Source organism: Etheostoma cragini, chromosome 12 (genome assembly GCF_013103735.1).
Source record: "Etheostoma cragini isolate CJK2018 chromosome 12, CSU_Ecrag_1.0, whole genome shotgun sequence".
Taxonomy (NCBI): Eukaryota; Metazoa; Chordata; class Actinopteri; order Perciformes; family Percidae; genus Etheostoma; species Etheostoma cragini.
This window is the reverse complement of record NC_048418.1, coordinates 20,208,233-20,231,740: the sequence shown is the minus strand read 5'-3', so window position 1 is coordinate 20,231,740 and position 23,508 is coordinate 20,208,233. Positions and strand designations below refer to the sequence as shown.

At 41.8% G+C, this 23,508-nt stretch overlaps 1 protein-coding gene across 2 annotated transcripts in view; it reads right to left on the bottom strand.

Annotated features, from left to right (window-relative positions):
• Positions 1 to 10,279: 10,279 nt before the first annotated feature.
• Positions 10,280 to 23,508, bottom strand: part of kirrel1b (kirre like nephrin family adhesion molecule 1b) — an 87,222-nt gene continuing 73,993 nt past the window's right edge. Inside the window, exons 11-15 of one of the 2 annotated variants that reach the window (XM_034886798.1) lie at positions 22,559 to 22,775; positions 20,315 to 20,422; positions 16,301 to 16,428; positions 15,395 to 15,505; positions 10,280 to 14,513 (exon numbers count right to left, since the gene is read on the bottom strand). In XM_034886798.1, coding sequence (XP_034742689.1) covers positions 13,854 to 14,513; positions 15,395 to 15,505; positions 16,301 to 16,428; positions 20,315 to 20,422; positions 22,559 to 22,775 — 1,224 coding nt within the window. In that variant the 3' untranslated portion in view covers positions 10,280 to 13,853. The remainder of the gene's footprint in view (positions 14,514 to 15,394; positions 15,506 to 16,300; positions 16,429 to 20,314; positions 20,423 to 22,558; positions 22,776 to 23,508) is intronic. The other variant, XM_034886799.1, reaches the window with a different exon arrangement.

Sequence of the window (23,508 nt, the reverse complement as noted above, 5' to 3'; positions counted from 1 at the left end):
AGACAGGGTAAAACGGGACGTGGAAAAAAAACAAGAAAATAGGACAGACTCACGACCAGCCGGGTCCCCACCACGACAATATTGTTTGCTTTAAAAACCTTTGCGATCTCCATGACTGGTCTACTTAACGTTATGAGGCCGTGCCGCATGGATTCTGAAGGTGCTTCACATTTAGGATTACAGTCCTCAGTAATTAAGGCAAAGCACAGTCCTCATGGGCAGTCTAGTTTAGGAGGATGGAGACATGGCTTACCAGGTCTAATAGCGCATCACATGCCCTTAAGTGAGGATAAGATGATGAAAGCGGATTAAAAATACTTATATAGTATGTTGAAAAAGTAGTAGTAGTATGGTATGTGTGATACTCCCAAATCGTGTTTTGTAATAAAAAGGTGTATGAGTTTATTGTTTTGCTTTGAAGATGGATTTTCATATTTTTGGGTACCTTAAATTATAGGGTGATCATTTAAAAGTAATGAGAAAAATATGGGCATGCTAATCCATAGTGCGCCAGTAGGTGGCAGTAGTAGCTTTCCATAGCATCTGTTACACTTTATGAGTCATAGCATATTACGTCGTAAAAGAGATGAACAAGTCACAGTATAAAATGTCCAAAAAGTTATTGTATGAAGTAGTATGTTGAAAAAAGTCTTGAAAAAGTCAAACAATAGTATGTCAAAAATAGTCATAGTATTTAAAAAGTGATAAAAAAATCAAAGTATAGTATGTCAAAAAGAGTCAAAGTATAATATGTCAAAGGATTCATGAAACTGTAATTAAATAAAAAATTCCATTAAAGGTAATGAATGGTTTGTATGCCATAAAAATATGATAAAAATCATAGTAGGGTATATCATTACAAATGTAATGCAAATTATGGTATGTCATTGAACATCAGAAAAGGTAACATTAGAGTATGTCATGGTGTACCATAGTGTGTCATAAAAATATCACAAAAAGTCATAGTATGTGTACAAAAAAGTCATAATCAAGATAAATGTATCCTTAAGAAATTACAATTTACACTCTGTTGATATTACACAAATGCTCAGTACCTATACATGCAGCAAACAGAGAGATGTCAGAGTGGGGGTGCTGCCTTGGCGGTGCCCAGGAGGTGAACTGGCACCTCTCCAGCTACCAGTCCAACACCACACTTTGGTCCGTATGTGGACTTGAATCAGCAACCCTCCAGTTCCCAACCCACCTCCCTACGGAATGAGCAACTGCCACCACCCAATAATATAGTATAACATAAAAAATTACATACATGTTCCTTAACAATTTATGCCTTGTTATTTTTCAGGAAAATAAATAACATTTTTCTCGAATCTCCTTGGAATCTTAAGTTTGGACCTCTCTGGCTACGGCTGCTTGTGCAGGAAGTCCTTCCTTGGGATGTGATAGAGGTCACACGTTTACTCCTACATCATTTATTAACTTTATTCACTTATAAAAAAATTATATTTACTTAAATGGTGTAAATGGCCAAAGTAAAATATCTTGATTATCAGATGAGTACAGTGATCAACAGCTTTTCTCCAACAAACCTGTGATTGGCAGCAAGCTCCAAGAACACATATCGGTCATACCCTGATTTGTAATCAAGTCATATCCAAAGTGTCTGTCTCCATTCTTCTGTCCCTGAACCCCAGCAGACAACGTTGGTACACTTACACCAAGGACATCTATTATGAGTCACATCATCCTTTCATCCACTCATAAATCCTAATTTAAACGTGCTCCTGTCTTTCCACTCAGCGCTCAATACCGCTCCTCCACCACAGGATGGCGACAGCATTAAACAGGAAAAAACACACAACCCACTTGACGACTTCTCTGCCTCGGAGACACAAAGCCTGTGACATCATCTGCGGAGGGACAGAGGGTGTGCGAAGGACAAATGTCCTGAAATGCATTACATCATTCTGCACTAATATGATAATATATCTCAGGCTGTGAGTGCAGTGCCAAGCGTGAGAGGGGCCATAATCCATACGACTGCTTCAAATGTGAACAAGGGGATAAATTGAAAGTGGAGGTGGTGGTGGAGAAGGGGGGGGGGGGGGGGGGGGGGGGGGGGGGGGGGGGGGGGGGGGGGATCCGCTGGAGTCGGGAGTGCAGTGTTGAAGGTTATTCCAGACATTATTCCTGAATGAGAGAAGGAGGAGAGGCTATTTTACTATTACACACTAAGCGATGATGAGGAAGGGTGGCTAAAACGCTTCCTGTCTGTCTTCTGTCCTTGTCTCTCATTTTCCTGTTGTATCTGTTGTTTCTTTCTGAGGAGAGAAAGGAGACAAAGGTGTGTTAGAAAAAGGTTGCAGAGTTGAGGGAAGGACTGACAAGTTGGAAAAGGGAGGATTTGAAAAAGATGTCAGAGTTGAGAGAGTGAGGGAGGAAAATAATTGAGAGTGGAGAGGTGAGGAAATGGGAGAAAATAGAGAATAATCAAAAGAGAGAGACTGGGAGAAAAAGGTTTAAAAAGGGGTGAAAGGTGGAGAGAATTGAAAATCTTAATAGAGGAGAGGTGAGAGGATGAATGAGGAGAAAAAGCGAGAAAAGAAGAGCAAGGGAAGATGCAAAAGAGAGGAGGAAAAAGTCACTGTGATGTGAAAAGAAGTGACAACATGAAGTTAGGGAAGAAAGTAAAGGAGAAGGGAAATGATGAGGCAGGAGGGGAGTGTAGAGACCAAACAGAAGACGTGACTGAGAAGATGAAATAAGAGAGGAGATCAGTGGAAAGAGGGATGAGAGGAGGTAATGAGTTGAACAGAGAAAATTTGAAATGAAGAGTAAAGAGTGGAGAGACAAGAGTAGGGGAGGTGAAAGAAGGACTGAGAAAACATCTTAAAGAGAAACCACTGAAATGGGAAGAAAACAATGGAGAAAAGGGGAGTTGAGGATAGAAACTAAGCCGTTTATGCAGAGAGTGTGGCCAACTCAATCATGGGCGCCATATTTTACACCATCGTCAGATGACTCTACATATTAGAGACTTATTTCAAGATAGCATATTTCAATCAGAAGAGACATGTTTGCAGATATGCAAATTAGGTTTATATGTGCAAAGTCTTTGCCGATTAGACTCCATTGCTATACGAATATTTCGTATAGAGTAAAGAACCATCCCCTGATGGAATCTAGACACTAGTGGTGGCGACGAAGGAGCCCGAAGACCCGACCGAGCTGGAGTGGATGACTGGGGGTGGGGGGTTGCACTCTTTGCCTGCAACGACAGCTGAATAGCAAGGGGAGAAACAGATCATTTAAAGCAGCGTTGAGACTCTTTGATTTGCAACTGCCATTTGTGTACAATTCTTTGATTGGTTTAGCAGGAAGCAGAACACCTCCAACAGCTGATTCAAGTTAGATAGAGCAATGATTAAGAGTTAGGTCTTCCTGAAAGGATTTACACTGAGACACATTTCAATCAGGAGAGGCTAGTTGCAGATGAAACATACATACACAGCATGATGAAATATACATTTATTTGGATAACTGCATTGATTCAGTAGTGCATCAATTAAAAGTTAGGTCTTTCTGAAAGAGTTTACGCTGAGCCACATTATATATAATATTCAGTAGCGTACCGTGGGCTTTCAGTCAGGGCCTTCTGTACCGACCTCCAACACCCTAACTAGCTTGTAGCCAGTCATAGCGGTCGTAGTTACCCTCAGTGAAGTGCCGCACAAAACCTTTGCCAGCCTTGGTCGCCCATCTAGCTTAGGTGTAGGTCTTCCTCTTAAAACAATTTCTTTCTTCTTTCCAAACGATCGCCTTGAAAAAAACACATGAAGGAGATCGGAAACAAGATAGGTAGGAGGGGTAAAGCCAGCGGCCATAGCTAGTTCATTCCTGGTTCACTCACAACCTGGTTGACTCCCTCCAGGATCTTTGCGAGAGTGAAGATCCGATCCGTTGTTCCACGACCAGGACGAAATCCACATTGTTCCTCTTCAATCCGAGGTTTGACTGTTGACCGAACCCTCCTTTCCAGCACCTTGGAGTAGACTTTACCAGGGAGGATGAGAAGTGGGATAGCCCTTTAATTGGCACACACCCTCTGGTCCCCTTTTTTGAAGAGGGGAACCACCACCCCGGTCTGCCACTCCTTAGGCACTGTCCCAGACTTCCATGAAATGTTAAAAAAGCGTGTCAACCAAGAAAGCCCCTCCACACCCAGAGCTTTCAGCATTTCTGGATGGATCTCATCAATCCCTGGGGCTTTGCCACTGTGGAGTTGTTTGACTACCTCAACAACATCCACCAGGGAAATTGACAACCATCCCCCATCATCCTCCAGCTCTGCCTCTACCACAGAGGACGTGTCAGCTAGATTTAGGTGCTATTAGCTCCTCAGTTGAGGTCAACAACATCCCATCCTTACTGTACAGAGCTTGGATGATTCCCCGCTTCCCCCTGCTGAGATGGCGAACGGTTTACCAGAAACACCTTAGTGCCGACCAGAAGTCCTTTTCCATGTCTTCTCCAAACTTCTCCCATGCCCGTTGCTTTGCCTCTGTCACGACAGAGGCTGCAGCCCTTCGGGCCCGTCGGCACCTTCCAGCTGCTTCCGTGCCAAGACACTGAACCCCGAGTTGTGTGAACAGCAATGTGAATGTGTGTGAATGTTTATCTGATGAGCAGGTGGCACCTTGTATGGCAGCCCTGGCCACAGTGTATGAATGTGTGTGAATGGTGAATGTTTCCTGTAGATGTAAAAGTGCTTTGAGCAGTTGTTAAGACTGGAAAAGCACTATATAAATACAGCACATTTACAATTATAAAATCGGTCATTGATCTCTGGCCTAGGGTGCTCTAGTCCCACGTACATTTATGAGCATCCCTATGTTTCGAACATGTTTTTTGTTATGGACATGACTAGCACAGAAGTCCAACAACAGTCAACCACTCTGGTTTAGATCATGGAGGCCGTTCCTCCCAGTCACGCCTCTCCAAGTATCTCCATCATTGCCCACGTATGCGTTGAAGTCCCCCAGCAAAACTATGGAGTCCCCTACGGGAGCCCCATGCAGGACTTCATTCAAGGTCTCCAAGAAGGCAGAATTCTCTGAACTCTTGTGTGGTGCACATCCACAAACAACAGTCAGAGTTCCCCCTGTCAAAGAAGAGGGTTAGAGAGGTGGAAAAGAAGGGAAAGGAGAAGGTTGGATACATGAAGAAGACGATGCTGAAGATGATGATGTATGGCTGAAGAAACACAATGAAAGAAGAGAGGAGGGGACGAGATGTGATGCGATAGGAGGACTGAAGAGAAGAAGTAGAAGGAGAGGAGGACACACAGGGCAAAGCAAATCAAAGAGAGACAAGGCGGTGGAGTGAAAGAGAAGAAGAAAGGACAGACAAAATTAGGAAAGGTGGACAGAGAAGAAGAAAAGAAAGGAAAAGGTTACAAAGATGAGAGCAGAACTGACAGGATGATTTAAGGAGAGAGAGCAAAGCCAGGACTGGCAAACGTAACAAATAAAATCAATACAAAAGTTCGGTGCTTTCCATTCAAACCCTGAGCACCATCTCCCCACCCTCCCCCACTGAGCACAACACTCCCTTTACAGCCCACACACAACTAAAACCCACCAAATTGTCCATCAGCAGGTAATAAGCGTGCTCAACCCTTAACCGGGCTCTGACCAGCCCCTCCAGCATCGGTGCCGGCTCCACACTGCCCGCCCCCTGCTCCTTATTTCCACAGGACAGCCAGATGGCCAATTTTTGGCATAGAAAACTAAAAATTCAATAAGATGTGAACAGCTTTTTTAGTCTTAGTGTGTTGTGGACCAAAAATAAACAATGCCAAAGAAAAGACCTTTCCTAAACCCTGAACCCACCTTTTAGTGACCTCCAGCACATCAGTCAGCCGAGGACAACCAACAAAGAGCTGTGCTAGAGTTTCTACTTCATAACAAAAACTAAACCCCTCCCCCAGCTCGGGATTGATGTGCGCCCTGTAGTGGTTTGTAGCTGTGGCCCCATGCACTGCTTTTTGACGGGCAGCTTGTACAGGGCTTGCCAACTGTCCTTCGGGGAACCGTTTGGACCAAAAAACTCAGTCCACCTCAACTCCCCTAGCCCAGCCAGGGCCCGCAGGTTCAGCACCTTTACGCAGGTATGATACAATTCTTCTTCCCAGCATCTTGGAACTTGCCCAGGTGAGGGGTTGAGAAAGACAGTAGATGGCCTGCTTTCTCCTGCCACTCCCCCACAGATTGGGTAATGGACAGAGAGGGGAAACGTTATTCCCACCCCTCACTCCCCTGTTCACAAAGAGACCGAGTCTGTACAAGCATCCGCTGAGGCTGCTCCAGGGCAGCACTAGCCTCATGCACCACCCTGTCTATGAGCCTGATGGAGGAGATGTTTCTACACCTTCTCAGGGCTTCACCGGAGACGGCAAGCAACCTTTATCAGGTGACCAAGTTTAGTGCACACAGCTTCCCTGAGACTGGCCCTCAGACTGGCAGACTGCGACACCTGAGTCCCTATGAAGTCATTAAAAAACAAAGGTTCTTCAAACAGCCACATCCCAAGAGTTTCATTTGCATCACTAAAAATGTTAGTATCTGCTGTGTGTCTAGCTATCTAGCTAGCTGAGGCCAAAATACTAATTAATTAATATTTTCCGGCGGTCTAAAGGAGGCAATTTTAGACTGGATACCCACCAGGCCCTGGCCCTGTTCAGCTACAGGCAGGTAGAGCTGCTGCCCAAACCCAATGTCAACCTGACCAGAAGAAGTCAACAATGGCCCTCAGAATGTCCTCCATCAGGCTTCTTGGTGGCACCAAGGGTCGAGGCAACCAAATTATTGGCCACCAGAACTCTTCCCCTACATGAAAACTGGGGTAGCAACCAGAGGAGAGGAGAGGAGAGGTGTTGCTCTGCATGTTTTTCATGTGCACAATGTCTTCTTTTGCCATTTCCAGCCACAGCAATTTAGTAAAGTTTGAAGCTTTTCTGATGTTTTCAAATGGTTCTCCTGTTTGAATTTGCAGCAGCACCCTTCAAACATTTGAAAACATTCATTAAAAAGTAATTAACAAGTAATTCAATGTACTAAGTAACATTACTTTGATAAATTAATTCAAATTATAACACTACTATAACATTTTTAAGTACTGTAGGTGACTTATATTTGGCAACCTATTATATTAACAACTTTCCCATCACTGATTGTACATTTTGGGAGAAGGAGAGATAAGATGAAGCAACAGACACAAGTAGAAGTGGAGAAAGATAGAACATTAGAGTTGAGATCTTCAACAGGGGGGTCCTTGGAGTTACTGCAGGGGGGCACCAAATTAGTGCTCATTTTTCTGAAAGTCGTTTAAAAAAAAATGAAAATGTCTTAACATGAATACAACACAAAATTTGCAGACATAAATTTGTCTATTTGTAAAAAAAAACATTGATGATAGGCTCACCAACCGGTAGGTAAGGGGTCTCTAAGGCCATCCACAGAAACATTTCATAAGTATTCACTGTGCCACATGTATGTTTTAACAGTAAAACATGATTTATATAAATAATTTTAATGGCTTAGTATTCTAGGCCAAAAAGAGGTACATATAAAGGCTTTGGGCCGCCTTGTTGCAGGCCCAGTTTAATATGCACTTCATTTTATACAATATATGTAGTAGGGGAGCCCTGCTCTGTCTCTTTCAGTCAAGGGGTCCTTGTTTAAAAAACGTTGAATCAGAATCAGAATACTTTATCGATCCCCTCAGGGAAATGATTTAGTTTTAGACCCCTGCATTAGAGGAACGGTAAAGAGACAAGAAGGGAGGAAAGAAAGAGAGGAAGCAGAAAAATAGAGTATAAAGGAAGAGAGGAGGACGGAGCAAAAATGAGATTTTAATGAGAGAGTTTGTCTTGGCGTTGTACTCCGAGCTCCACCGTCGGGCTCACATTCAGGTAAACACTGTGCGTGCCCTGCTGCCGGAGTGCTATACATAGACACACAGCCATGCAGAGTTTGACCTGAATAAACAGCAGAATGTGTGATGCACAAACTTCATTCAAAGTAAAGAGCTGAAACATTTTAAAGCCTCATCCTGGAGCCTCAGTTCTAAAAATACAAAGAATAATTTTTATAAAATGAACTCTCTGTAAACAAACAAAAAAATTCTAAATAAAGGAGCCTTTGCTGCTTTTAATATGAAAAGCTGTGTCGTCTTTTATTTTCTGTAATACTGTGGAAAAATAATTACATACATTTTGAAACCCAAAAACAGAAATCAGACATGAAAATTTCAATAATATCTTGCATGTTTTTGTACAGTTTTTTTTCTTGAATAAAAGGAATAAAGAACTCAAATCAAACACACATAATACAGATGTGAACAATATATAGGGATAAAAATAAAGAATTGGAGTATGGAGAAGATGCTTATATGAATACCCAAACTGTCCCTCTCTCACCCACATGCACACCTCTTTAACATTATTGAGTGCAATATGGAAAGCCTTCTCACTGCTCTGATCACCGTCTGCATATACTCAGCAATACCAAGCACCAATTAATCCTGTTCACTCGTGCAGCTGTTTCAGAGAGCAGACAGGCTCAGCAGCTGGATGGGGGACAAGCTTGCTTCCCTTCCTCGTGTCCTAAGGCCACGCATTGTCCCCTTCAATCTGTCTTATCAGCTGTCCAGCTTTACACTAGGGTTGGACTGAAATAGTTACCTTTCCAAAATTATTTAACACCCTCAAAATGATTATCGCCTTAATTGACAATTTAATGTTGATAAAAGTCTGTTACACTTTGCAGCTCTTTAAGGCAGTTTAAAGTTTTAATCCTTTCGATTTTAGTTATGGATGATTTTTGGTGACTGGTGGTAACAGCAAGTGTTTTTTTGAGAATTCAGGGGCATGTTCAATCTCATTGGTGTGCACCGTTTTGCTACGGTGTCCTGGTTGAACGCCATGTTTCCTCAGAATGGTGTAAAACGGTGTGCAACTGCTTCAAGATTTGTTTTCTTTTGACTGGTTGGTAATACCCAATCAACAGAGACGTGTTAGACGTTAACCCGTGGTAATAAAAAGGCAGCGTGCTTGCACAGAACAGGGTGTTCAACGCTTCGCCATTTCAGTTTAAAGAAACGTCTTACTACGTTTTTGGGGGGCAGAACGTGGACCAGGTGCCTGTGTTTTGTTCAAAACAGCACGTTTATTAACCACTAGGGGCAGCAAAGAGATCAGCATAGCTATAGTAGGAGAACAACTTGTGTTTCTGTCCAATCACTAGCCTGTATATCAGACTGAATTGGCATTATATTTCACCCTATGATAGTGGTAATGTTGGCAGATCTTTATCTTCAGTTTTGCCCTAACCATCAGCTGCAAGTGCCGTGTCCTGTCCCTCCTACAGTATTTCATTTCCAGTCAACACGGAAGCTGCCGTGGTAGTTGCTATGAGCAATCAATTTTTTTTTTCAGAAAGCACTGAGGAAATATGCTGATAATATGCAATATTTAGCAAAAACATTCAGTCAAAGAGTGACGTCTACAGTCCAGTGGTCCTAACATGTGTATATGTTATGGAAACAAACAGGTGTTACAGGATGCAAACACACACATACACACACAGGCATGTTCACATATGGACACATCTTTACAGTGCATACACACACACACACACACAATGAACACAAATGGCTGCTGCAGTTGTCTGTCTGCTCAGTTCAGTTTTTTGCACAGTCTTTTGGCACTCGCTGAATACTCCACAAGGTAAAAATGGACACCGGGCCACTTGAGTCAGTCTTGGCCAGGGATGGCGCGGCACAGCACAGCATGGAACAAAGCAGTTAGCTGTAGGTCTGACCTGGTTCTAGCCTGGGTTGGCCTAGTTGAAACAGAGTTTTGGCTATTTGTGGTCTGGCTGAGCAGTCATTTTGGCCACAGACACAGACAAGCTCACTCTTCTGGGTTGATAAATCAGAACCCCCCCATTCGATACATATAAAAGTTTAGACACATATTTTTGACCAGAGTCATTTCTTTCACTGGTGAGGTAACACCACGAAGTAATACCAAGAAAAGAAGATTCAAAATACTGATTTTAAGAGAGAAATAAATGAGGATGATTTCATGAGTTCATGAAGCTATACATTCTCTAAAAACAGACACTCAACCCCCAAACATACACACATTAATGCAAGCTAAGATTGCTATACCTACTTCATATGTTACCAGCTTGAAGAATATTTGGAAGAAAGCTGTGAGAGAAAGTCGGTTATGTTGTGATTAGTTTTTTTTTTCTTCATTTAAAGACAAGTTCTATATTTGGAAGCTGGTAGGTGGCTGTTGATATGACACAGGGGAGAGAGTAAAGTGTATCAGTACACAATGCGCTGGGAGGTACAGTAGGTATGGCAAAGAGGGGGAAAAGACATGAAATAACTTATTTTCCATTCTAAACTGCATATTTTTTCATCGCTGAAACAAAAATAAAGATCAATTTCGCATTTGTTTTGGCATCCATGTTGTTTTTTATGTACGTGTCCCCACTGTCAGCAGACTGTAAGTAGTTAAGAGGTAATGACCAATGGCGCGGCAGAGTATTTGTACCTCCTCCGTGTCATGTGTACTCATTCTACACAAGGTCATAAGGACATTTCAAGTCCAATGCAAAATACTGCACAGCTACAACTCTGTAAAAAGGTTGTAAAGAGGTAATAGTATGCAGCACCAAAGCTGCAATAACCATATAAATTTAAAAGGGTGCTCCATCTGCCGTTCTTCTCTCTTTAACTACTGAAACGGTTTATATAGTGACCTTCCAGCTACAGGGTTCCATCTGATATTCTAATTAGAAATGGCGTTGCTGCCGATTCCTTTCTGAAAGTGTTTATTCCAAATAGAGGCAATAAATACAATTTTTACTGCCCCTTGGCATAGAATTACCATGATATACTGCATCTGAAAAGGCTTGATAGGATGGCTGATAGGTATAAAGACTCAATGATTACCTCTGGAGGTGCTGAGATATCTGGCTTCACTTCACAGCCTCAGGTCTTTTGTAAAGCACCGTTTCATCTGCTATCATTTTTAACTGCTTAAAATTGTACGCTAGAGAAACAAGTGCGTGACTCGTCATAGAGTCCCCCTTAACTTAGTAATTAATACACATGCGCCCTTAAACAAAGCTCAAACATCAAGAAAAAGTCAAAGCAATTGCTCTTGGTTTCCAAAATAAGTTTAAAAGAGCCATGTATTATTAAAAATCCCAAACGGAAGAATATTAGCGATGGAACCTTATAATTCCTCCCACGGATGCGGAGTCTAGTCAACACTGATTGGCACCGTAAAAGGTGAAGTTGTGCAATGGTACGATGGAGAGTGCAATCCAATCTCACTGGTGAAGCTCAGCGCGCAAACATAAACTACTTCTATTACTGTTTTCAGTTCTTCGTTTTCAGTTCACTCTGTGAGCAACATTATAAGTAAGGGGGTGGAAGTCAAATTATTTTCTGTAGAAGGGAAGGTCCAAGGAAACATCTCGCACAAATTGGCCAAAACTGTGCTCATTACTCATCAATAGCCAATCCAACATTTCTTTTTTTCCTAAAGATGTGATTCTGTCACCTGAACGTTTTTGTGTACATAGAGAATACAAAATGGAGTCATTCAAAGCTTTTAGTTCGAATGAATGTCTTCAAACCGGTGCTTGCTCAGTGATTGCATTCATAGATGCCGTTGAAACAACTTTTTTAACAAGGCTTTCTTTTTTCTTTTTTTTTGATAACTTCTTACTCATAATAAGTCATCAAGACCTTACTATCAAGCACAACATTTTTTGATGTTCCAACTTTACAGCTGCACTGAGTAAACAGGTACAACCAACAAAGCTTTTGTAAGCTGATCATGGAGGGAATTCGGACTTAGTTGGTGTTGGGTACGTAAGCAAAACTACTGTTGCAGACACTGCAAGATCTTACCAGACAGACACATTTGATTTTCTCTCATGGGGAAAAATAATTTGGCAGTGGGGCGTTAGAGATCTGTTTAACGTGGGACTTGTACAGTAGGTGCATCAGTAGAGTTTTGAGGTTAGTAGCGAGATTATGAACGCTGATCATTAAAGGCCAATCACACGTACCAAAGCTGACACAATATATAATGGAAAAATCTCATAAACTAAAATAAACCACCAAATTGTCTGTTGTATTGAACAAACCAGTACTTACATGGACATGTACAAAGTACCATATGAGCTAGATAGAACCATCTGTACCTTCATTTTGATATGTTAGACTACACTTGAACCTTTGCTTACAGAGTTCACAGCAAAGCTCAAAGTGAGCATCTGCTGGTTCTCCATCCATCCCTCTGAAGGTCGTCAACGTTTGAAAAAGGCAGTCCAGTCAGAAGACTGGAAGTCAATGAAAGAGTATCACCCCAAACTGATTTGCCCTCGTTGGATATTTATCATTTTGGAATGAAGCTCTTTGAATGTTCCAATTTAAGTCTTCAACATCTACTTTGAAAACCTCATCCACCGCTCTTAAAGAAACTCAAAACGTTTCCAATAACTTTGCCACATACACATTAAAAAGTGAGTTTCACCCAAAACGCTGAGCCTTTGGTCCACAACTCCTTATAAAAATATTATAAAATGTTTCTGAATGCCATTTTTTTATGTTTCGGTATAAATATGGAAAAGAAAAACTAGTCTACTGTGCAAGTGACAGAAACAATTACTTTTTGACACTTGAGGGTAGGGGAGGTATCTTTTTGTACAAATTGCTGAAATTCATTGAATGAAAAAAGCGCTCCAGCCACACCTCGTTTCACAAATACTATACACAGCATTGACCTCGAGCAAAATGTGAAGAATAGAAATGCATCATGATAATTAAAAATGACATATGAGCATAGAATGAGCAAGAATGAGCATATAGAGACACTTGCTACCACTCCTTTCCTTTCCTTTAAGATGTGGCAGGTACAAAACCTTATTTTCCTGACCACTCTATCTTATCCACTCTATACAAACGAAGACCCACCTTACAGTAATACTCTGTGTGCATTGGCACTCTGGTCACTAACTGTCCCACTTAAATCAAGGTAGATCTTGTAAAGAATTGGCCACTGGGCAGGGTTGAGTAAGGAAAAGGGATTAAAAAAGTGCCAAATATATATAGTCCAAGCTGCCCCGTTGCTGCAATTCATCAAGACAAACAAGTCTTTAAAGATCTGTGTGTTTGTGTTTTTTTTGCATTATGTGAGAGTCAGAAAATTCCAAAAGGGAGTGGATTGCAAGGAGGTTTGCTGTAGGTCACTGTACTGCATCACACTGTATAGGTTTTTACAAGGAAATAACTTTAAAATGACCCAAATCTCCATTTGCACTTATTTACAGAGATGGGGTGGAAGGAAGATGCACAGCAGGGAGATGATCATAGGGCAGGGCAAGGACTGCATGAAGAAAGAGGTCCCTCTGCAACTCCTCCTTAAGCGCCTGGTGTTTTTCTTCTTCTCATCTTCAAAGTGCTCTTCTTCTTTTGTTGTTAGTCTTTTTTTGTCTTGATTGTGGCTCGCTGTTGCTTTTGTTGGTGCATAAAAACTGCACGCAACAGAAGGTCTGCGCAAATATGTGTTGTATGTGCGTGTGTATTGCTGGTAACTGTAATATACATGATGCTGCTAACTGCTGTGAGCTGTTGCTCTGGTGTTTCACTGGTTCAGAAAATGAACCAAATGACATGCACTGGATGCTACAGAAACTGAACATGGATTCTTGAATGTTTATGTGTGTTTTTTTAAATCTATGTTTTTGTGTGATAGGTGTTGATGCTGCAAAAAGAAAAGTCAAAGCATTTTAATGTGTTTTTCAAACATGAGTCTGCATCCGCTGCGTGTGTCTTTGGGAATAGTCAGAGGGGGGAGATGAATACGAGAAGCGGGTGGAGGTTCCATACTGCCCTAGTCCTGTTTCTGGACTTTGTTGCCCTGGCCCCAGCACCGGCCCTGGCCCAGGCCCAGGCCCGGGCCCCGGCCCAGGCCCTGGTCCTGGCCCTGGTCCTTGTCCTGTTGGATACATCTCATAGGACGGCCCTTCCTCTATGGGTGGAGCAAAGCCCATGCGGTAGCTGGGATACTGGGAGGGGTATCCATAGTTGTCATAGGTAAGCTGGGTGGTGTTGTCCAGCAGGCCGCAGTCTCCGGGGTAATCTCCAGGCGATTGAAGAGCTGGATTGGGAGGTGCTTGCTGGCTCTGTGCCACCCTGGTGAAGGTATTGAACTGGGCGTAGGTGGCATGGGACATCCTGGAAGGTGGGCGCGGGTCGTAGCAGCCTGCCCTTGAGCCTGGTACTGCACTGGGGGGAACGGCACTGCTGGCACCAGCTGGTGCGCCGCTGGAAGATGCCCCGGCTGGCCCGCTGTTTGGATTCGGGGAGCGGAACTCGCCCTGGTAGTGGATGGCACGGGACTGGGGGCGCGCCTCGTCATGGGTGGTGGCTCGGACGTTGTAGTAACCGTTGGTTGGATCCTAAGATCAGAGGCGAGATTATTAGTAGTTAATATGAGAAGCAACAATATTGGGATAAGTGATACAGAAAGCTAACCCTACGGTCTGGGCTTCAGTTAGCTTGGCCTTGTGTCATATCATACTTTCATATTGTACCAAATCAATGGTACAAAAGTTGCATTACTTTGGAAATATGGTGCATACTGTATACTGCACATAGCTGCTATAAATGGAGCATGCCCCCGGACCCCCCCCCCCCCCCCTCCTCAGGTTTGGGCTGAGCCCTGAATTTTTACCAAACTTGGCTTCACACCTGATGTGGTGGTAAATGTTGGTGCAGTTGGTGGCGTGCTGTTGCTCATGCTATGTCTAAAAACATAATGGCTTGTAAGCGATGCAGCACACATAATGTGACACAAGACATAATGACACAACCTTATTTTACCAGCATGAACATGGTTTCCAATGCAAGATGACAGGTAGCTCCCCTGGGCAAAAACTACTTTGGGTAACCAATTTCTACTGGGGGGTTCAGTTTGTGCTTCGTGGAAGTTTTTGAGGTTATAAGGAGATTTTGGCTCCAGTCCGGTTTAAGAAACCCAAATGAGGGGTTGATCCTGCTCTGATCTTGCACAATCTTGCAAGTGATGCATTAGGAATCACCCCAATCTGTTTTTGGGCACTTCAGCACAGAGTGTGAAAAAAGTGATAGCATTATTCAAAACAAGTTTTTAACTCTTGCAGTAGGAATGCCGAACATGAGGAAAAAGTAATTGGCAGTTAATGATAGATATGACCACAAAGTTCATGACATATGATATGTCTGTGCACCATGCAGGATGTAATGTTCAAGACGCTGCTGAAAGAAATCCAAAGTCATTAGACTAAAATGTGTATCTCACCTTGAGCTCGTACTCCTCCCTGGTGTCACCTTCGCTCCTGATGTCCTGCTTCAGGTCCATGTCGTCTTTGAACGGCTGAGTGGAGGGAGAGAGGGAAACAGAGGGCAGAAACTAAACCATCAAACAACGAAACACACACACGGAAAGAGGGAGGGTGAGAAAGAAGAGGAGGAGGAAGAGAGGGAGGGGAGAGGAAAACAGAGTTTCAGGTTTTCATCCCAAGAGAGTGGAAGACGAGAAACGGGTTAGTTGTTGGAAAAAAGGTTTCGGACCGAACTTAAAAACTACTCCAAAGGAGCCTCGCCGATTAGATTCTCCAAGACTTCCAGCACCGAACGCTTTTCTAAAGGGAACACCATGTTAAAGAGAGAGAGAGAGAGAGAGAGAGAGAGAGAGAGAGAGAGAGAGAGAGAGAGAGAGAGAGAGAGAGTGTGTGTGTTCGTGTGTGTGTGTGTGTGTTTGTCTTTGCGTGTATATGTCTATGTTGATGTATGTTATTTATGTGTGTGTGCAATTTATAGAGTGAGAATTAATGCTTGTGTGTTGCAACAATTTAAATTGCATTGTGTTTGTGTGTGTGTGTGTGTGTGTGCGTGTTTAAATTTGCAAGGTTATTTGTGCATGGACAGTACTTTATGGTGTATCTGTGTGTGTACACTATGAGCTTTCTTGATTTTGAGTAGAGTGTATATGTTTGTGTGCATATATTCTTTTTTTGTGTATTTGCAGACAAGCCCTTGGCATCTGTTTTAGATTGTGTGCATATACTTTAAAGTGTGAATATTTGTGTGTGTGTGCCTCTCCTGCCCTGTTGCCCTTTGTGTTGCTGTATCTGTACATTGAAGCCCGTTGACCCATACGCCTCCTCTCCACGGCCCCCGGTGACTCAGATGGGTGTCTACTCACGGAGTACATGGCCTTGACCATCCGGGTTGCCGTGGAGACGTCGGCCGCCTCCTCCTCCAGGCTGTGGGTCTCCTTGTTTACCGTCTCTACCTTGATGTCTGGCTTACCGAGTGTGACACCCCGACGACCTGGAAGAAAAGCACAACCTCCGGTCATATTCTGGATCAAGATAAATAAAAGATGTATGGAAAAAAGCAACAAAGACATCACTTCACTCTATTTAATGCTGGTTTTGTCTGACTTGTCTTGTCCATTATTTGCTGTTTCTCTTTTATTTTCTTCATTATTCATGGAACAAGGCGTCAGAAAACTTTGGTATGAATATCCTTTCAGAAGTTGCAAGGGTTGAAAATGAAGATAAATATATTTGATTTTGGTAACACTATACAAAAAAATATTGGTTGTGCTGTAAATTAATAGTCAATAATAATTAATAGTTTATTGTTACAAACATTATATTCCTCATATACTATATTAGGTATCGAGTAATGATTAAAGATTTGTAAGCCTTTAAAACACTTTTAAAACATCTATAAACATTACATAGATATATGGACCAGACATTTCTAACACTGTTAAGGTTAGTTAAGTTGGTTTGTAAACTTTCTACTTTGTATGTAACTTTTATTCTTGTGTTTTATGTGTCTGTTTTTAACTGTCTATTCATGTGTTTTACCGGTTTTTAATGCTTATGATTTTTAACTGTTTGTACCTGTGTTTTATCTGTTCTGATTTTGTGTAAAGCACTTTGAATTGCCCTGTTGCTGAAATGTGCTATACAAATAAAGCTGCCTTGCCTTGCCTTGCCTTCTATAAACAGTGTCTGGATGGTTATCAAACAGTACAAAAATATGTATGTATGTATGTATGTGTGTGTGTGTGTGTGTGTGTGTGTGTGTATATATACAGTATATATACAGTACTGTGCAAATGTTTTAGGCAGGTGTGAAAAAACACTGTAAACTAAGCATGCTTTCAAAAGTGACAGTGTTACTAGTTTTTTCATCAATTAACCAAATGCCGTGAATGAACAGAAGAGGAATGTACATCAAATCAGTGTTTGGTGTGACCACCCTTTGCCTTCAAGACACCATCAATTCTTTTAGGTACACTTGCACAGCATGCCATCACTTCTAAGACTTCTTGTTCTTCTTCACACTGAAGAAAGTTCTTAATGACCTGTGTGTTTGGTGTTGTTGTTCTGCTGCAGAATAAATTTGGGGCCAATCAAACGCCTCCCTGATGGTATTGCATGACGGACAAGTATCTGCCTGTATTTCACAGCATTGAGAACACCAGTTATCCGGACCAAATCTTCAACTCCGATTGCAGAAATGCAGCCCCAAACTCTCAAGAAACCTCCACCATGCTTCTCTGTTGCCTGCAGACACTCATTGTTGTAGAGCTCTCCTGCCCTTTGGCCAACAAACTGTCTTCAGCTACACCCAAATATTTCAAATTTGGACTCATCAGTCCTGGCACCTGCTATGGGGGGCCGTTTGCAAAGCGGCTCACGGTGAAAATAACAGCAAATAAATGTTTAAAAACTGATGTGAAAATTTGAGGGTCACTTTCTGGCACATTTACAACAATATTTGTCAACTTGGAAATATTTTAAATAGTTAAATCCAAATATTAAATGTTACACCTAAACGTTAAATGTTAAATCTAAATGCAAAATCTAAATCTAAATGTTAAATCTAAATCTAAATGTTAAATCTAAATCCAAATCTAAATGTTAAATCTAAATATTGAATCTGAATCTAAATCTAAATGTTAAATCTAAATCTAAATCTAAATTTTGAATCTAAATATTAAATCTTAAATCTAAATCTAAATCTAAATGTTAAATCTAAATATTAAATCTAAATCTAAATGTTAAATCTAAATGTTAAATATGAATCTAAATCTAAATGTTAATTCTAAATGTTTCGGGTGAAACTAAATATATAGCTAATATGCAAATTAAACGGCGGTAACCGGAAGTACCAAAATAGAAGCTCGAGGAGGTCAGTGTATGTTTATATTGTCAAATAACAAATAAAAATCATCTGATCCGGGGATATGGACTCTTGAACTGGGATAAACGTGATGATAACTACCTAAAATAATAAACACAGTTGGGGAAACTGTATTTAAAGAGATCTTTGAGTTTTTAGTGTCACTTTTATGAATGATGCCGGACTTTTAGCCACTAAAGCCAGCCACGATGGGGGAGGGGGGCTCACTTTGACTAGTCTGTCACGTTCGCTTGCATTAAGGTCAGCAAGAGCCTATCCCCGCCCGCCGCCGACAAGGCACGGTACTGTTGGTCATGGTCACACTGCATGTCCAACAATTCAGCGTTAGCCGAGGACATCGGCAGAGCCGTCCCGAAGTCTGTCAAACATATTCAACAGCGACAGTACTGTTGGCCATGGTCACACAGCGAAATGTCCAATGAATCAGCGTTAGCCGAGAACATCGGCAATGCCGTCCTGGTGGCTGTCCAAACTTGTTCAACAGCGACAGCAACAGCCACAGGGCCACCGCAGGCCACCTCGGTAAGCATGTTTTCCAAAACACGTAGCTAACATTGGATTGTTGTCAAGGCTAACTTAACTAAACTAGCTAACGGTAGCTAGCCAGTAGAGACTTGCTACTACCTTGACAACAATACAATGCCAGCTCCGTGATTTGGAAAACATGCTTACCAAGGTGGCCTGCTGTGGCCCAGAGGCTGTTGCTGTTGAATAAGTTTGTACAGCCACCAGGACGGCTCTGCCGATGTTCTCCGCTAACGCTGATTCGTTGGACATTTCGCAGAGTGACCATGGCCGACAGTAGCTGCCCCTGCGACCCGATACCGGATAAGCAGTCGGAGTTGGATGGATGGATGGATGGATTGTTTCACAATAACGATATTAATTGCATTACTTACTTGTTCTGCCTTTCTGCTGCTTTCAATATTCTGCTATAATACAACTAATTGCTTGCTAAATATAAAACTAATGAAAGGAAATAATTTCCAATATTTTATTGCAAAATTTAAACTGAAAACAAAAGGCATCATTAAAATAAAAGATATTTTCACATTTTAAAGTGCAGTTTTCTTTCAAGTCACAAATAATCTCAGTGTTTTTGGCAATATGTAGCAGCCTTTTGCTAAGGATTAATTACGTCAGTTGATATCGCGATGACTATTATATATATATATACATTGTGCAGCCCTCATTCCTATCTTTAAAATTGACTTGTAACCTGAAATGAAAATTCTGCTCATTTTAATCACACATCCCCAGCAGATAACAGTCAATTTGTCAACATGAGGAACTCTAATCCAAAAGCAGAGCCCTAAAAAGTAAAGATTTAAGTCTGTGAAGTCTTGAGCTGCAGCATCAAATGAGAGACAGCTTATCTGGAGCCACAACAATGTTTGTTTAAGCTTCTATTTCCAAACGGTATCTTTTCTGTAGTGGTGTTATCAGCTCTGAAGCAAAAAATATACTCGTATCCCCAGAAAATCCCTCTGGGGACTCTGCCAGTCACCTTCATTGTCTTTCCCAATTCTTTACTTGCTGTGGAGCGGCTCAAAATGAAACAACTTAAAGATGCCACATAGCTCTCTGGCTTGTGCTCATAAATCCTAATTGGATTGCCCTCGGCTGCTGAAATAACATATAGGAATTCATAATCGAAATACCATTCAACTTTAAAAGCTCTTGTTTTCTGCGCTGTTATTTATGTACTTTATCAAGTGTACAAGCAGCATGTAAATATGATTTATTTATAAAATAATCATACAATTCCATATCAGTAGAATAAAAAGGGTACACAAGGTGTTTTAAGGCAGTTTGCCATATTATATGAATATTCAATAATCTCATTTGAATAAAATGCTACACAGCTGGCATGTGTTCCATTCTTTACCCACAGAGAGGCAGAATGATGATAGGGGGAGTGTATGGAAGAAAGATTGACAGACACACACACACACACACACACACACACTAGAGAAGCAGTGTGTGTACTCACTGCCTTTGCGTTGGCGGTAGAGGAAGAAGGCCAGCGCCATTAGAAACAAAAGCAGTAGAATGGAGGAGCCCACCGTACCAGCGGCGATAATTCCCACTGGAACAGTATCTGAAACAAACACAAGCAGAGAAGTGTGAGGGTTGAGGGACAGCTGCTGCTTCATTGTTACAGAAACCAGCACAGATCTTGTGTCGGTTAAACATAAACTGTTTGTCCTAGCTTCATATTGAATCTCTGAAGGCTGCTTATATGTTGATAAGGCATGCAAGTCAGACGAGGGATAAAAAAGCTCTCTTTCTCTCTCTCTCTTTCTCTCTCTCAAAGATGTTTTGGTAGGTTTTCTGACGCTTGCAAAATCTGACAGCTGAAACAAAAAGAGCCAGATAAAACCGACAGAGCATGAAGATATCATTCTCTCAGTGTAATGTGATATACCAAGTTCTCACAATCTAATGCACAACCATCCAGAATGGACTAAAAACATATTTAAGGACAGGAATGATACTTTGGGGATTTTTCATTGTAAACCAACACTGCTTTGTTTACACTCTGTGTTTCTTCTTATGCCCGTCTTTTACAGACACAGCTACTTTTTAATGTATACGAAGAAGGATTTTCCTAAAAAGAAATTATAGGCTCATACAAACGTGGTCCCTCTTAATCATTGCCTTTGACCCACTAGGAGTGTAAGGCGGTGTCTATATTGGCAAATATAAACATATCTGATGTATTGTCTTCTTATTTTGCTGCTTGGGACGTTTCTAGGGTCCAACCAGTCTCTGGGCCCAATGTAGGTGTGCAGCCAATGACAGCGCACCAGTTCACATCAATGTGGCTGTGAGTTGTGCCGTGTCTCTTTGACACACACACACACACACACACGCACACACACACACACACACACACACACACACACACACGCAGTCGTGTCTGGTTATCTTTGTGGGGACCAGTCATTGACATAATGCATTCCCTAGCCCCTTACCCTAACCTTAACCATCAAACCTAAATGCCTAACCTTAACCTTTATCCTTACCCTAACCATAACCTAACTCTAACCCTACTCCTAAAACCAAGTCTTATTCCTCAAAAAGCCCTTTAACGTTATGGGGACCAGCATTTTTTTCCCCACAAAGCTGTCAGGTCCCCATAAGTATACTGTATTCACAGTTTTTGGTCCCCACAAATGTAGCAAAACCTGGCCCACACACACACACACACACACACTAGCACCGAGTTGGTGTTTGTCTTCCCGTGGGCTATTCTGTTCTTGGACCATGGTTAAAACAATCGTATTAGCTAATTAAGGCAGAACTGGTTAATAAAGCAGGCCGTGGCTCTGAGGGACACGTCTCAGTGGGATTGAACCACAAAAGTGCAAACAACAGGGAGATTTACCGATTTGTCAGGAGGATTACACAACCTGTTGTGTTATTTGTAATAAAGACAGGAATCTTCAGACTTCACAGGAAGCACTATGATGTTTGCCACACACACAAACACAGCAAAAGAATAAAGTTCTACATTCACAGAAAATCCAGCACCAACCCGCAGAGTTGTGCGGAAAGTGTTGTTGTGTTTAGTTGCGCCTTAGAATGTAACTGCTGTAAAACAATCAGAAAATGAAGGTTTACTGTTCTGTTTCAAGGCTTTGTTCTTGCTAGCACGGCTCCCTTCGTTCACTCTCTAGCAGCAGCGGTCTTAGGAGGCCCTGACCCCCCTCTGGCCCTCCTAACTGTGGCATTGTTTTCATACATTTGAACCCAACCTTTATCACCAAAGAGGGGATATATTTCATACACAGTGATATATAATTTGTAGTAACACTGAATGAGTATGAATGAATGAACTGATTGTATCATTATTCTTCTGCAGAGCTAAACCGATGGAGGGTTGGTGATATGTAACACTTGTGCTTAATATATACTATATGTTACTGCCTTGAGTCATGTGGCCCCAGTCTGGCCCCTCACTTTGAAATGGTCTCGAACCGCCACTGCTCTCGAGCTCGCATAACCAGCGCTGCTCTCTCTCTTCCAGGCAGGCGCAGAGGGACCAACTTCCAACACTGTGTGTTTACAGACACCAATGGTGAAAAAATTCCCGGGGTACCTAACCTTTCTTGCATTAAACCCTTAGGTACAGCACAACAGTCTATATGACTAGTAAAATTTGCAACACAGTAATCCAAAGTAATGACATGATGTAAGGCACAGTTCCCAAGCAAGTGTTCTTGTTCAATACCTGTCTCCTCCAGGGTGATGATCATGGTGCCAGGTCCGAAGGAGTTCCAGGCGGTGCAGTTGTAGGGCGAGTGGAAGTCAGACTCCATCACGTTGTTGATGGTGAGGGTGGAGAGGACGGACCCGCCCTGGGATGGAGGCTTACTCTGCTCGACAGTGTACCTCTCCATCAGAGTGCCCTTCTCCTTCTCCCACACGTTCTCCTTCCACGCCCACACCTAAAACATTATTTAGCTTAGCTGTTTCCTGATGACGGACATGTTGGTTTGGGAAGTTGACCAAACAACAGAGAGGAGGATAGCTATGTACACCTATATCAAGTTGAGCTGTTGCATACTATATGTATTTAGTTGGGACTCCCGGCTAAATATCTCTGATCAACCAAGTGGGCATCCACTTTTAAATCTTTTTTTTTTTAATTAATGTATTTTTTTCGTAGTATTTTATTCCTTTACCTATACATTTACTGTATTCTGAGATGTATAAAAACTATAGCTTAGTATTGTTTTTGACACGTTGTTGTGGTCTTTTTTGTGAGATGTAAAGCATTCTGTTTATGTATTTAAAAGTATTTTATGAGGTTATACTGTATTAACACATATGTGATCAATGGTTACAGGCTACTAGAAAGCACTTTGTAGGCAAAACATGTTCTCAGACTCACTCCGTGGATTGCATAAGATGAAACTGGTAAAGCAGGTGTTGACCAAATTGGGATTCAGATAAGATCAAAGGCTAGACTTAAACATTTGCAAATCTCTAAATTTGTTCTTAACACAAATCAACACAGCATGAAAAGTCCTTCAAGCTGATTGGAGCGAGCAGGATGAAGACCAATTTCCAATATGTTTCATTTGTTTAATTTTTATCTAAACGCCACTCTTTACTGCTGCAATCACCAATTTCCCCTCAGGGATCAATAATGTTAATTTAACTTTATCTTATCTTATG